Consider the following 16,681-nt stretch of genomic DNA (forward strand, 5'->3'; position numbering starts at 1 on the left):
ATTAGCACGCAGGAAGTGAAGGGCAAACGGTATAAATGAATCACCATCTGTGTTCTCTCTTCTGTTCAGCCTGTCAGAGAACCAGTCCCTGCTGAGGATGCCTCCTTGGGAGAACATTTGGCTCCTGGGGGCCATCTGCCTCTCCATGTCCCTCCACTTCCTCATCCTCTATGTGGAACCTCTGCCTGTGAGTTTTATACAACCGGTTTATGCAATCATGGCTGGCTGGCTCTGCGTTTAAACACAAAACTCAGAAATGAGCTGACTGCTGTCTAATCCAGTCACCCACTGCAGGACACAGTCTGAGTTTCAGGAGTTTTGTGGTTTTGTTTGCCCCCTAGTGGTTGTATGGCTTCATTACAGAAATGTGACAGAAACAGATGGGCTGCCTTTTAAATACAATGAAAATAGTTTAAAATATATTTAAAATCTACACACATGGCTGCAAGTCAACATCATAATCATTTACCTTAAGGTGTTGTTTGGATGTTTTATTAGACAGGTCACAGTAGGGACACAGCAGTATGACATGAAACAAATGGCTCCATTGAACCAGAGAAATTATGATCACAATATACAGTATGTGTCTTCAGTAGTTAAACATTTTGGGAAATAAACTTATTTGCTTTGTTGATCTTTGATTGATCACTCTCTCGTTTATCTATTATGTATAAAACTACATCTCCCTGCTCTCCTTTTACATTGTTGTTTGTTCTACATGGCTTTTTATTACAATTAAACTAGATGTGCTTTTTTAAAATTTTGTTGTCCTTGGAGAGAACCAGGTTAGCTGGTTCCCCTGTTTCCAGTCTTTATGTTAAGCTAACTGCCTTCTGACTTTAACTTCATATTAAGCTCACAAACATGACAGTGATCTCAATCTTCTGATCTGCATCTCTGTAAGAAAGCAAACCATATTTCCAAAAATGTAGAGCTATTCCTTTAAGCACTAGACCACCAGGGGCCCCATACCCCATTAAAAGCCCCTTATGGTCCTGGGTACTGTACGTAGAGCGTGACATGAGCTTTGGAAGGGTGGAGGTTTATCTCTCACACAAGTTACCCACACTGACACCATGTGCACTAATAATTCTGTAAAATACTCTGAGTGAAAAGCAGCTGTGATGTTAAAAGCCAGAGGAAACATTTCAAGAGTATCTAGTTTACTGTGATGTATGACTGTGTGAAACAGAGATGTTGAAAAGTGGGTGTGTCGTACCCCAACGCACCTCGCTGTTTTTAACTAGCCAACTACAGAATCCTATCTCTGTCACTGAAAGTTGAAGGTTGATGGCTGGATATCATGATACTACACATATCATATTTTGTCTTACATTTTGCTGTCGTGCTCTTTCCCAGGTCATCTTCCAGATCACCCCTCTGGACACGACCCAGTGGATGATGGTGCTGAAGATCTCGCTGCCCGTCATCCTGCTGGACGAGGTGCTAAAGTTTGCTGCCAGGAACTACTTGGACTTCGGTAAACAGCTGGAGAAGCCGCCCGCCAAAGGCTGCTCTCTGTCTGCATGCGCCGAGGGCATCTCCTGGCCCTTCGTGGCCATCTCCCTCCCACTGGTGCTGTGGATCTACAGCACCGACACTAACGTCTCCGCCATGTTGTGGCCCTGACTGACTCCAGCACACTACCCTCCCCGTGCACCAGTGTGAAGTGGACATTAACACACACATCTAACACAGTTACATTAACTCGGAACAACTCACAGTCGACACTTGCACCTGCTCTGACAGCGTGTCAGATCTTTTGTATTTAGGACATTTTCACTGATACATGTTTTTGGGTCGGGGGGCGGGGTTTAGTCATATTTTAATGACTTTGACTGACATTATGTCTACGTATTTTATTTTACCATCACGCTTTTCTCCCTTTTGACCCCCTGTTTTGAACAGTTAGAGATGCCCACCGTGTTGGACCTGTGTGTTGAGCTGTACAGAGAATTTACACTATTTTATAATAATTAATATTTTGTAATTTTTGGGGAGGGGCGGGCTGTGGGGGCCAGAATGCTGGGTGTGAAGAGGATGTCATTCTGAGGATTGTATAATACTAATTTTAGTGTAAAGACTTGAATAGATTTGCCCTGGCATGAATCTCTCTAGTCATTTTTGAGCTCCATGCATCATTCATTCATTATTTTCTGCAGTAGGCAGAGCACAGCTACCTCAATGCTGTTAATATGACCATTATTACACATTTGTCTTAACAACCATTTCATAAATTATCTTTTAAAGTGTTGAGGTAAGCACCAATTTGTTTTGCAGTAGAGACAAAGCCCTCACACGCATATTTTAATGTTATATTTTTGAATATATATTTTGCGTTTGTTTTCGGAGGGAACAGAGGGAGGACCAAGATGTTACCAGTATGACTCAGAACAATTTTTTGATAAAGCCTGTTGTTAAATTTGTTTACTTGAAGAAAACTCATTTGTCTTGATTTTATTTTTTAAGTTTCAGTCTTAATTTTGCATCTTAATTTCCATAATCTTTCTAATGGATGTATAATGTGCACATACTGTACTTGAATATGTAAAAAGGCACCAAGAAGCTGTTAGTCTTATCAACTGAGCACAACATGGACGACCGGTCATTGGAAGAGTCTGTATATCTGTACATAGCACACAAAGTAGATTCTCTGTATAGATATTTTGTTGTTGTTGTTGCTGTCAAAAACTGCTCCATTTACACTAGTTTACTTACTGGGTAAGCGTGGTCTTAGCCTTCCTGCATGCCTGCTCCAATAATACCAGGCCTGTGAGTGCTCTGAGGTTTTTTTTTTGTTTAGTTTTAAAGCTAACTGTTGTTTCTTCCAATGCCTTCCACCTGTTTACCTGCAGAGTGAGTACACTTTGACCTGCATGCCAACAGCACTCGCTCACCTTCAGCTTTGCTGTCTGTCATTGCTCGTACGAGAATGACGCCAATGACAGCTCCTCATTTTTTTTTTTTTAGAAAGGACAAGCAGTTTTTTTAATATACACCCAACGAAATTATAAACACAGCAGTTTTGTTTTTCCTCCCATTTTTCGTCCTTTGAAGGAAAAGATTTAAGTCTTCTTCTTTGCACACAAAAGGTTTATTTTTCTTAAAATGTGTCAAAGTCATGTAATTCTCCTTTGTCAAGATGAACATGCACCTGACAGATGTGGCGTGTAGAGGTGAGTCTTGGACCCGTCACAAAAAAAGGCCACTCTGAAATCTGCAGTTTGTTCTTGAAAACAGACATTTATTAGACGCTAAATTATGGCTATTTCACACAGGGCTGCACCACTATTTTTTTCCTAGGATTGCAAAGTCATGACCCGCCTTACTCTGCCTCTTAACCAATCATTTTCCACGCTTAAACCCAAACAACCCAACCAATGGAAGCAACAAGCAGTAGCCAGTCAAAGGCAGAATAGAACCAGTTATGACTTTGCCCTCCTTGAAAAGGAAATGTATCTGTAGCTCTATGCAAAATGTAAATGTCTTTTTTAAAATATCAAACTGCACATTTTAGAGTTTTTCTTGTGTCCAGTCCAGGATACACGTATGTAGTAATCCTGCTGTTTTATCAGCATCTCTATATGTCAAGTGGGTGGATTATCTTGACAAGACAGAAGTGCTCACTCACTCACACAGAATTGAACAAGTTTTGAAAGAACTAAACCTTTAATCTGCACAGAAGAAGTCTAAAATCTTTTACTTCAACTCATGAAAAATGGGAGCAAAAACAAAAGCGGTATGTTTAAATTTTTGTTGCGTGTATTTTTAATGGTACTAGAGTAAGAGGAGAGAACTTGGAACGTGTTTGAGAGAGTTTGTTTGAAAATGCCTTCAGTGTCACTAAGTGCCAGATGACAGGCTGAGTAGAAATAGGAGCTTTTTGCATTTTGAAACTGACTGACTGTCATTGGTGCCAGTTATTTTTGATTGTAGACTGGCAGCATGTTCAGGCACTGACAGTTCCCTCACACCATTATAGGATATGGTGTTATTGTTTTGTTTTTGTTTTTTTTTATTTATACATGTTTTTTAATCACATTTGTCTTTTGATCTAATCCTCTGCTTGCCTATAGCATGGCCTGTGAGAAGTGCTGATACATTTAAATTATTTGCTGCTTGTACTCAGACGTCCACTGATGTGATTCTCCCTCTCTCTTCTCTTTCTTTACAGCAAAGTCCAAGTAAGCCCACCTCTACTCTAAATTCCTTGCAGAAACTTTGGTTTTGTTTTGTGTTGTGCATGTGTGTTTTGGGCAGCACATCTTACAAGAGCTGCATGTCAGTTAAGTAAATATGAAGACAGAGGCTCATAAAGTTCATCCATCATTTTTTATTGAATGGCCATAAATAAATGTCTGATGAAAACTAGCCGCTACCACCTCATCAGTCCTTCCATCCTCCTGCATGAAGAGCCTTAGATTACGATACAATCCTCATGCCATGTTTTTAGATGAAGATCTTAGTACCGTGTACAGTAAATTGTACTATATTCCATGGTGCATGTCCGCTGAATCAGCCATCTGTTTTACCAGACTTGTGTAATAGACAATGTATAGTATTGGTAAATAGAATAGACATTCGTCAGATAGTACAAATGTTAAATAAGCTCAAAACAAACAGTTCATCTTTCCTAAGGAAATACTTTTATGGGATATTTAAAAACCAAACAGCCTTTTTTTGCTTTGCACTGAGATGTGCAACATGTTTGGAGCAGATTTTGCCATATCTGGGAAGGCGGACGTGCAGCGGTGCAGCGATGCATCCGTTTACCATGAGAGCGGCAGGCAGTCCCTCCACTGGCATTTGTTGCCAAACTGCTGTACTGTATTTTCAGAGATGATTGTACAATGTATCACATGAACTTTGGTTTCAGGTAAATAAAACTGTCATACGTGAAGAGTTTACTCACTGTTCTTCCTCATTCATTAACATTCACTTAAACAGAGCAATTAGTCCATCAAAAGAAAATTAGTTGCCAACTATTTTGATAATTGATTAATTGTTTCTGTCATTTTTCAAGTAAAAGTGTAAAGCATTTGCTGGTTGGAGCTTGTTAAATGTGTGCATTTGCTGATTTTGTTTGTGGTTAATGAAAGCACAAGAAGTCTCTGGGGTTTGTTGGACAAAAGCAATTTGAAGACACACTTTGGGCTCTGGGAAATTGTGATGAGACATTTTATTGACTCAACAATCAATTGTGAAAACAATCAGCAGATTAATCAATGATTAAATAATAATTATAAAGTGCAGCCCTAAACCATATTGACACAAATATTTAAGTCAAAACCACCTCACACTTCTGCACTGATTTATTTTTAACTTATTATTTTTTATAAAACTTTATTTAAAAAAAACTTGAGGGCACATTTTGAAATAAATCAAAAGTTGATAAGTGTGTGCCAGGATTGACTCCTGAAACTGGTTTTGAGGGGATCTGATTTCCTGCACTCACCCACTCATCTTCTATGTACATTGTTGATCAAGTTACTCAGGAAGAGTAATGAGTTACTTTATACTCTTTTAAAAAGTAGTATTACTTTACACGTTTACGTTTTATCACTTTTATTACTTTTGTACTTTGTTGTGCTCCAAATGTGAACAGCTGATCCAGTGAACTGTTAACACCCAGAAAGCTTTTGTTCTTGCTGTCTAGGATGTTCATCATTCTTTAGGTGACATGCTGACATGACCTGACCTGCCACAAGTACACGTCATCATAAGAGGTCAAAAAGTAACTGTTATTTCGATTAGGAACTGACATTACTATTTTGGAACTTGTAATCCCTTACATTACATATTACTGGGTAAAGTGATGATATTACACTAATATATTACTGCCCAACACTGTCTACATTCATGTAATATAAAGTTCAAATCAAAAGTATTGAAACTTTGATATCACGTGTTTAAAAACAATACAGTCTACATTAATTACACATTCAATAGTATCAAAAGTACCAAAGCTATTTAAGAAAGTTCAGTTCAGTCTTTATTGTCCTGCCTGGACAACAAAGCAGACAGTGTTAAGAGACTTTTTCTGTACCAGCACTATGTACAGGTTAATTTAAAAAAAAAAAAGGAAAAAATATCATCTATTTTACCTACATCCTTTTTTTTGTGCCGAGGTTTAAAATTCTGGTTTTTAGAAGTATAATGTCCTTTCTGTCACTTGTTAAAGAGAAACTAGACAACTACATTCATATCAAGTGAGAGTGTGTAATCATTTTATTATACACTTTAAAAATATGTACAAAATACTATAAACATTTGTCTTGAAATGGTTAAGTAACACTTCCCAACTTAAGAATGAGTCCATCATAGGGTTATTTTTTCCATACAGAAAGGCAGACTCAACAGACGACACACAAATGATGAGCATGTACATTATGACACATTCTCATGTTAAAATTAAGATGATGCATTTTAAAGAGCAGCAGAAACTTGGTACATATAGTCACCTTTTTTTTCCACAGACCTCCTGTTGGCCTGACAGAGACACAAAGTTGTGGCAAATTTGACATCTACACCTCGCTTTCTCTGCAGCAAACAGGTGAGTCAGTCCGGCTCAAACAAAACAAAAATCTAAATTCTTAAAATCTTTGCCAGTCCCCTCTGTAACACGTGAAGGATAAGTCCAGACATTTTTCCCATCACACCAGTTGCTTCAGTCTATATTAAGCCTCAGACAAGCTCAAGAATTTTTTAATTCACTGACACTCACTTGTAATGAATTTATTTAACATTAAGTTGTACTTTGTACCACCTGGAATAGTGACACATTTATTCAGGTAGCCACAGACTGGCAGCAAAGATGAAACAAAGAAGTGCTGAAGAAATGGCCAAAGCAGCACCAGAGTGATTACTTTATTTTTACAAACATTGAGCAATCAGTCTTGATTCTCTCTAAGGTTAAGTGTCTACTGGTAAGACTGTATTGGATGGCTGTACAGACGAGCAAACAAGCCTCAGTTAGCGCCACGGTGAGGAGGGTGATGAGGTTGTCGGGATATTGGGGAAATGGCGCCAGAGGCTGCCTGTCGTGACAGCCGTGATGGCATGTTGGTGTGGTGTTCGAAGGTCTAAGTGACTGTGTATCCTTCAGCGGCCGGGGTCACTGCATACCGAACCACTGCTCCTGATCGGCCCACTGCGCCGCTTCGCTGTCACTGCCCTCGAGATCTCCATCCTCTCCGCTGCCCTCCATGTCGTCGCCGTCCAGCTCCACCGTGGCGTCTGTGGGACTCTCCTCCTTCTCCATCTTCTGCATGCCTTCTAAAGACTTCTGGTCATTGGGATCCAGACTGACGAAACACAAAATAAAAACTGATGGTTAAAGCCTGAGCTTTGATTGGTATCTCCACCCTGAAGTGACTAGTCTACTTTTTTAGCAACATAGTCTCCAAAATTAGAGGTAAAATTAAAAGTCTGGTTACAACAGTGTAGTGTTTATTTCATAATTGAAAACTATGATGAAATATGCTCATCAACAACTTGTCTTTCTGTGAGTAAGACAAGACGATTATGAGACAGTACTGACATCATCAACAGTGAGTGTCTATATCAACATGCATCATTGTCACATGAACCACCATGTTTACCATTACAAACACTTACAGAAAATAATATTTGCATTTTGGAACATAAAACAGAAAGCAACTATTCAGTGCAGCACTGCATGATGGGAAATGTGGGCTGTCGCCACAGACTACATCACAAAGTGTAGCAGAGAATCAGAGAAAGAAACACTCTGCTCTGCCTATGCTGCAAAATGTAGATCCATACATTTATTCAGTGCCTTTTTATAAAGCATCAACCTCACAGTTATGCACATACATTCAAATAAACAGACTTGAAGCAGAAAAAAATGCTTCAGGATGCAGTTAGACCTGTGAGACACAAGCACGGCTGAGACAAGAGACTGTAGTACACAGAGCCGATGCAGAGAGACAGCTGCACAGATTCAAATGAGAGCAGGTCTGTTGCGTTTTACATAAAGCAAGTGAAAAGTTAACGATGACAAAAGCAGGGGTTGAGAGAAAGAAACAAGGTGCTATTTCAGCTTATTTTTGTTACAAAGACCCTCAGAAAAAAATCAATTGCATTGCATTATCAGAAGTGAAAGTGTTGCCAGAAAATAGCCAGTAAGAAAATCCACAAAGCTGAAGACACACATTAAGACTCACCACAAAGAAACTGAGGTTAACGACACATTAAGTTGTTTTTTTTTTAAGCTACATTAAGCCAACTAGTAAGGCTGGGGTGTGAAATGATGTACTGTGTGTGTTGTGGATCCTTCAACCTGTGTCTTTCATCACACTATGATGAGATAAAATCTTATGTGAAATAAGTTTGGCTAAAATGACAAAGACCAGATGAACTGAAACACTCAACAGACATATGATCTGATAACTAAATACAGAAAATGTTCACCATTTACTGAACAAGTTTTTTTTTTTTTGACTGAAATGAGAATGAAATGCTCAGACTTAAAGAAAACTAAAACCTGACCCCCGCAAAGTTAAGATATTTAGATATTTGACAGAGGACTAAGACTAAATTAAAACTCAGCTGACAAAATTAACTCTACCTTAGTGCTATGCTGTACTGATCCATGGCCTCTTGGTAATCGTTGACAGCCACCAGGAAATCTCCCAGCATTCTGTGCAGGACACAGTCACTCTGATTGGCCAGGGCGTTACGGAGGAGAGCGATCCCTTCTTCATACTTCTGTTCCCGACCTTGACAAGCAAACAGGATATAGGGAAGATATTTTAATTTCTGGGAACCACATCACTGCTTCAGCTGCCAAGATCATTAGTGAAAAGAAAGTTGTTCTGTACGTACTGAGCAGTTCAGCCTTCTTGACCACAGCCTTGGTGTAGTCGGGTCTCTGGGCCAGAGCTTTGTCCAGCAGAGTTTTGGCTTTCTCCTGAGTCACCGGGTCTTCCAGGCACACTGTGGCGAGGATGGTCAGTGTCTGTGCATTGGCCCCCAGAGTCTTATAGATGTTATTGGCCATTCCCATAGCCTCTCGAATCCCATTGGATGCCAGGTAACAGTCGATCAGACCTGTGAAGGAAAAGTTACTAACACTTTAAAGCACAATAGAAATGTACAACATCTGAAAAAACAGAAACCATATAAGGATGGGGGAAAAAAAAGCCAAACATGCCTTCGTAGCAGTCGAGTCTGCAGGGTGCCAGGCGCATGGCCTCTCTGAAATGAATGATGGCTTCTTGAACACGACCCATGTTTCTCAGTGCTGCCCCCTTCAGGAGGAGAGCCTGCACGCTGTTGCTGTTCAGCTGGATGGCCTTGGCTCCCAGGTAGAGAGCTCTGGAGTAACGCTTGCTGTAAAAGCTGTGACACCTGAGCAACAGAAACAAATTTAAAGGATTACAATACCAAAGAGGACAGTCATATTTCATGTGAAGAGCAAAGACCCATTAAAACGGCCCGCTCAGACTCACCCAGAGATCACCCAGGGTTCTGCATGCTGGTCTGAGATATTAAACAACCGTCCTCCCAGGACTTCAACATCCTCCAGGTGTCCTTCACGGGCCATCAGGTATCCATAAACATCCATCCCTGCAGGTGAAAACAACAGAGCTGACATTTCACCTGGACAGAAGAAACCACCATGTTTCCATGTCTTGTTTCAGGAGGCTTAGATCAGTGGTTCCCAAACCTTTTCTTTGAGGAACCTCTTTTTTCTATCACTGAGAAAACTGATAACCTCTGAATAAGCTACATTCATTATGGATATTTCATATTATACTTAATGCATAAGAACAGTACAATTGATTAACCCAACAATAAACTAAATAGTGAACACAATAGTTGCAGTACATTTGTGTAAAATGAGTGAATTAAGTTAATTTTAAGCAGATTTTTATTTGAATAATGCACCACAGATGAGTTTTTCTGATATTCTAGGAACCTTTATATAATTCTGTCTGTATTAGAGCCAGACTGATACTGGATTTTTGGGGCCAATGCCATTATTAGGGAGTAAAAATCAAAATATTTTCCTGATACTTTTTACTGCCACACTAAAGTGGCACTATACTTTTCACTGATATTTTTGATAATTACAACAACAAAAACAAAAATAGAACAAAATGCAGATAGAGCTGTGATAATCTTTCTTTGTCTGTTTTAACAGTGTATTTTTCTCTTTACACAGGATGAGACTGTACAGCAGAGAGTAAAAGCTCTGTAAAAAAATAATTTGTTTGATGCTTTTCAGACTTTAGATCTTAAATAATAATATAATCTTTAAAATAACACTTTCATTTAGTTTTCTTCACATAAATGAACAAAATGCTGAGATACAGTCCTACTGTATATGTTTTTTTAAATAGCCTTCTTACACCCCTTATAATCAATAGGGCCTCACAACCCCCTGTGAAACTTTGGTGGCTTTCAGTGCTTTTCTGGTATCTCCAGGTTGGGAACCAGTGGCAGCTGTTGCAAGTGTCACAAGCTCATAGCCCAGATAATAACTGTCAGTCAAGCTAGTTAACAGTTTGTGACTGATCATAGGTCAATCAATCAATAAATAAATAGAGTCCTCTCATCCCGCAGCACACCTTTGATGAGGTATGGATCCAACATCTGGGCTTGTTCAAATTTGAGGATGGCATTCTTGGTGTCACCTGCCCTGAAGTAAACATCTGCCAGGCTCACCAGGAGGTCCACGTTGTCCCGCAATAGAGACTTCTTCTCAAGAGAGCTGAGACAAGACGGAGGAGGGACAGAGACACATCAAATACACACAACCGTCAGATTAAAAGGAATAGTAATATTCAGTCACTCTATAAAAAGCTTTGCTGCCCTGCTGCTCACCAGATAGTGTTGATGGCTCTTTGATTGTCTCCTGCGTGTATGAAGGCATAAGCTTTGACCCAAACAGAGAGCCAGTCCAGGTTGGGAATGCTCTGGATCACATCCATAGTCATGGATGCCACTTCCGCTCCCTTGACCGATAAAGACAGAAGACCTAGAGGGGAATAAATAAAGTTTATTTAAAGAGCGCTTCTCACAATAAGGTCTTGGATGAAGGCATCTCTGTGACCACACATACCAATGATTGCGTCTAGGGCGAGGGGACACTGTCTGAGGACCTCTTTGTAGCTCGTCACTGCAGAACGCTCCTGACCAGCTTTCCTGTACAGGTTAGCGAGCATCATGTTGATCTTAGGAGAGAAAGAACAATAAGTATTTTATCAAAATTTTTTAGAAAATCCAGTGGACTCAGAAATCATCAGAATTAATGCAGGAATGAAAAGTAGTCATTGTTTTTCTTTTCAACACTTTAATGCAGCCAAAGCTTTGTGTACACAATGGAGACAACAGCCTCAGTTGAGATAAAGACCCGGCTACTACGCATCATTATCTGGCCTGCGATTCTACCAACTTTCTTTGCGCACAATCTAATGTTGTGACTGATCACATACAACAGAGGGTCTTGATTAGTTGTGCGGCATCTCAGAATTAAAGGATACAAGCCCTTGCTGATAAAAAAAAGCACATAAAGCATGAAGAAAACAGCTTATTACAATGTCTCTGAGAGTAGCATCCTACCTTTGGAGTCCTCTGTCTGGATGGAATCCCATCAAGCACTGCGATGGCATCTTTATCCAGTTTCAAAATGGTGTAACACTCCGCTATCTTGTACTTCACTTCAATCTCTGATGGCAAACTCTGTAAGACAACATTCGGAGTAATTGTACATTTGTTTTCTATCACCATAAATGCCAATTGACTAAATCTATGGTATAGACTTTTGTCTAAAATTAGTGTGACAGCTAGGAGGGGAGACATCCTTTTTAATAGAGCAATATGTAACAATTACACATCCAAAAATGAGTACCTCAGTCCAAATAGTTTCATATATGATCTATGGTTGCCCCCCACTGCAGGTGCACTGCAGGAGCACAGGACATTTTAAATTGACATTAACAAGTGACAAGGAGTCCTACACTGTAAGTTGATTAGCTGTTTATGACCATCAATTGTCTGACAATGTTAAGTTAAGCCCATTTTCCTGAAAGCAAAAGTCCACTGCTCTGAGTTAGGCTTCCATCACTGCCTGCCTCACTGTTTGCCAACTCCATTAACATATTGTTCAATTTAACTGTTATAAACACCTACTCCTTCTAAAAAATTATTGATGATTTCTTATGACTCATAAACACAAACTCACTCATTCAAAAAACAATTGCCATTAATTTGACTTCTAATTAGCATGAAAATGAAAAACAATAGTTATTCCAGCCCAGAATAATGACAGACACCGTGACTGGAGCATTGATGTCAGAGAAGTGAGTTTAAATTTAACATGTTTCCATAATTAATGATGGCACATCATGGTAATTTTCCAATTTATCACAGTAAATAAATTACAAATTTCTCCTTTAACACACAGTAGGAGAAAAACATCTTATTTTTTTAAACCACGTTTTATCCTTTAACCTACGGTAAATGGTGAGTAAGTCAAAAGCAATTTTTCAGCTTCAATAAAAATTTAAAAACATTAATTTTCTCTGGTTATATATGCGCTATAAATGCAAGTAAATACCAAGGAGATTTTTCTTTCCCTCAAGATGCTGCTCAGATCCACAGCTTCAATTTAATATGCAAAAATGCAGTCTTGTCTAATGTACCTGTGCCTGTATGTTAGATGCAGCTCCACCGGTAGAAGTACGAACTTTAGATGTTTTGCTGAGCACCTTCTTCTGTTGCAATGCCATACTGTATTTGCAGGCAGCATTACGATATTCCTTGTCATGGAAGATGGCATCAGCGTGGTAAACCAACAACTGGTACTTCTGGGCCGGTGAGAACAGCTCTCTTGAAGCAAAACAAGATACAAATAATTTAATAACAATCAAGAGCAAAGACAACACAGAAAATGTATCCATGTGAATGCTGAAATGCTACCAGCACAAAGACTTAAAAGACAGTTCACCCCAAAATTAAATATAAATATTTTTCCATCTGGACAGTTTTGGTATGAGCTGCCAAGTTTGTCTGCCTTCTCTTAAATATAACAGAACTAGATTGCACTCAGGTTGTGGCACTCAAAGTGCAAAGCAGCAGAGCAGTTTCATGCAGGAACTACTTTCTTTCTAATGTGGAAAGTAGTCCCATTATATTCAAGAGAAAGCAGACATCTCTGTGGATGATTTCTCAAAAACTAAGCAAATCACACCAAAAGAATCTATATGGATCAAAATAAATGGCTGTAGAGTGAATTGTCCCTTTACATAGAGAGACACAAAGGCAGAATAAAAACGACATAAAATCAAGTTAATAAAAACATACAGTCTACTAATTGCCTAATGAAAGCTATTCCCAATATGAAACCAGAACAGTAACAAACAAAGACAGCCAAAGTGTCAACTGATCTAAAGCACAGGAGTGTTAAAAGTAATACAAATCCAATCCTGGTTCAGCTCTGCCCTGCTTGTAAAAACTGATGTTGGACTGCATCACAACAGAAACATTGTACAGTAACTCTGACGGCACAACTGCAGTGTAAGAAATTAAATTTTTAAAATGTGAACATCTACCAGCCATTGTAGGATAAATGTTCAAATTCACTGGACACTCAATAGTAAATCACTGTTTTGTGTCTGAAATCTATCAGCCACTGTCGTATTTTAAACATTTGGCTGGTAGTTAGTACCATTTTCAATCGTGCCTACATGGGAACCTCAGATCCGCGAAAATCTCGCGAGGGTGATTATTTTACTCCATACCACGATCTTTCTCTAACCCTGACCAAGTATTTTTAGTCCCAAAACATACCCAGCACGCTTGACCCATTATTAGTCATTATAAGTTTGTACATGTACACAATGAAGAGACATCGCGTAAAAGTCTCGCGATAGGTTTCAAATCAAGGGTTCTCTTCTAAACACGACTGCTAATTTCCCACCCTGCAACTGACACATAGCCACTGTTTCTACACCAATCACAACATACTGTCGAGATTATGAAGGAAAGGAAAGCAAGTTATTAACAATACATACGGCAAGTCCTCCTGTACAATACACACTGACAGGCTAAATTCAAAATACTTCAAGCTAACTGCTAATACGAGGCACTGATGGGGGCTCTACATAGGACTATTTCTTGGAAAGTAACGTAACTTCACACTATGCCACACAACAATATAATTATAACTCTTAGTAATGTAATAACTTCGGCCGCATAGCGGACGTCTGTTTGCATAAATTTAAAGACCAAATGCGCTTTACAACTGCAGTTATTATTGTTATCTGATGTTGACCAGATAGTGTTGGGCTATCACAATTGCTAACAACACTGATGTAGGGTAGCGCTCTTCAGGAAATAGACGGACCCGCTCTGTCAATACTTACGGATTGTTATTACTCATCGTCAGCAACAAACTGCTCAATATCCGGACATTAGAGTGAAGGCCAGCGGCCGCCATATCCCGTACGTGATCTATTACATTCATTCTGGAATCAGTTTAGGCCTTACTTTGGGTTTCCGTCTCAAGTTAAAAGTTTGGGTTTGTAAACAGCTAACGCTAGCCTAGCTTCTGATGTATTAAATATGGCGCCCAACCACCTTCCTTCCGCATATTGCTGCCTTCAGGAACACTTTACGAGCTCGTGCTTTCTCCAACAGCTCTTTTAAACATAACATACTCTTGACAGAAATTTTCTCTTGGTCGACTTATTTTTATCTTAGACGCAATAGTTTACCATACACAGAGTGAAGATTAACATTTTATAGATAAGTAAGCTTACTTAGCTTTTAACCCTTAGGTCGAAAGTTAGTTCACTGATGTTTTCTTATATACGATAGCCATGAATGCATCTTGTGCCTTTGCTGCAGCAATATTTTTTACCCTGTAAATAAATGTGAATCTACTTAGTTTAACTTTGATTTTGGCAAATTCATATTAATTTAAAACTTAATTTAATTTAAAACTTATCATAGACCCCCTGGCAGAGTGTGTTCAATATTTGTAACCCTGACAGACAAACACAACCAGTCCAAACACACATCAACATCAACAGTTCTTCACTGACCATTCACAAACTAGAGTTAATTTTTGATGGATCTGTGTCTTTTTTTTTTTTTAACTTTGACCCTACTTACACCTGGTATTAAAATGTATTTATCAGGTTATCCAAATAAGGAAATCCACATGTTACTGGGGGTGTGAATGCAATGTGATCAGATCTGCCTAACCAAATCTGGAGGTACTCTGGCTTGTGTTGTCTCCTGATCTTCGGTAGGTGTAAATGCAATCTGTACAACATGCTATCATCTGCACACAACATATCTACAATTACTGTGTTACTTTTAGAGTGAAATTATTAGGTTTTTCAAGTGAAAAACACCACCTTCCATGTGCTCCAAAGCTGCCTCCAGGTTGTTCTTGCTTATTCATCATGTAGAAATAGAAGGTGACACATTGGGGTTTAACAGAACTATGAAGAGCTGCTGTATTTCTTGAACAACTGCTTAACCATTAAGCTAGTCAGTGCACTTACCCTTAGCGCATTGATTTTTCTTTGTTTTTTTATATAAATTTTTTTCAGCCTGGAAACAAGCCATCCAGCTATGAGATAAACTGTGACCATAAAATCATTTGATCTTGAGCCAAAAAAGATTGGAAAACTGAAAAAAGGGAAAAACTACAAGACTTTGTACATATTTATTTTAAGAGTGAAGAAACTACCCATCCCACAATCCAATGCAAATGATATTGCTTCATCTTAAATTGAACTTACATACTTTACATACATTACATATATTAACATACTGTTAATACAAGTGTTGCAATATCTTGTAGTTTGTGTTGTGTGTATATAAATTATATTCTCTGCGGCACAACAACATTAGTACAATTCATGTTGGCTATCTAACTAGCCAGCTGGCTTCTTGGGAGCAGTAAACATTCCAATGGTAACAGCGAGCTCCACCAATTACAGACACTGATGTTACACTTTAGGATTGTGGGTAGTAGTACTACTCCATGACACTGCAAATATGGCATTTTTCTTAAAACAAGGTTGGTATCAGTTGATATGAGTTCCTTGTCTTATTCCCTCGCTAAATAGACATGACTTAGATAAATAGGCCAGTTTTCCAGCGGTTCATAACAGGCTAGAATTTGAGGCCACCACTGGTTATTTGTGCAGTGTTTCACTTGATGCTGCCCAATAATAATTCAGAATCTCTACATAAGAAACTGGTGTCTAAAAACCATAAAGACAGGAAAGAGGCATCAGGGCATATTATTTTTGAAGGGACTGACCATGGACTTCAAGGCCTCTATGAAATCACTCCCCTGCTCATTAACATTAGAGATTCATATGTACAGTCGTTAGCTAAGTTATTTGAAACAACAACAACAACAACAACAACAACAACAATTAAAGGGTGGGTTCCTCAGAGATTACTTATGTTTAGGCCCCAGAATTTTGTGTGACACCCCTGCTGGGAACTGACCTCTAATCGTCTAAATCTAGTGTATTACATATCAATCAGGACTCAATCAATCAATTAGGAAGGTTGAAAATAACGTTTCTAGGTTGGTGCCTGTTGATTTCTCAAGAAAGGCTGCCTTGAACACACATAAACACACAAATACAGTCAAGTGCAGACGCGCATGCGCACAGCTAAAACC

The 16,681-nt window shown here is 38.9% G+C and overlaps 2 protein-coding genes across 2 annotated transcripts in view; one reads left to right on the forward strand and one right to left on the reverse strand.

The window, feature by feature from the left end:
• The window catches only part of LOC146320761 (sarcoplasmic/endoplasmic reticulum calcium ATPase 2a-like), a 30,579-nt gene extending 25,672 nt beyond the window's left edge, over nt 1-4,907 (forward strand). The window contains exons 19-21 of the mRNA XM_084729151.1: nt 70-187; nt 1,360-2,856; nt 4,175-4,907. Of these exons, the coding sequence (XP_084585277.1) occupies nt 70-187; nt 1,360-1,629 (388 nt within the window). The 3' untranslated portion in view covers nt 1,630-2,856; nt 4,175-4,907. The remainder of the gene's footprint in view (nt 1-69; nt 188-1,359; nt 2,857-4,174) is intronic.
• A 1,298-nt stretch (nt 4,908-6,205) lies between these two features.
• anapc7 (anaphase promoting complex subunit 7) lies at nt 6,206-14,605 on the reverse strand. The gene is made up of 11 exons (XM_084729152.1): nt 14,394-14,605; nt 12,672-12,858; nt 11,590-11,709; nt 11,090-11,201; nt 10,852-11,005; nt 10,596-10,738; nt 9,474-9,591; nt 9,176-9,372; nt 8,848-9,072; nt 8,591-8,741; nt 6,206-7,304 (listed from the first exon to the last, which is right to left on the reverse strand). Exons 1-11 carry the CDS (start codon nt 14,492-14,494, stop codon nt 7,115-7,117), a joined length of 1,698 nt encoding a protein of 565 aa, XP_084585278.1. The 5' UTR covers nt 14,495-14,605; the 3' UTR covers nt 6,206-7,114.
• Nucleotides 14,606-16,681: the final 2,076 nt, after the last annotated feature.

The sequence above is a fragment of the Lutjanus erythropterus genome, chromosome 10, assembly GCF_056507025.1.
Source record: "Lutjanus erythropterus isolate fLutEry1 chromosome 10, fLutEry1.hap2, whole genome shotgun sequence".
NCBI classification, from domain to species: Eukaryota; Metazoa; Chordata; class Actinopteri; order Lutjaniformes; family Lutjanidae; genus Lutjanus; species Lutjanus erythropterus.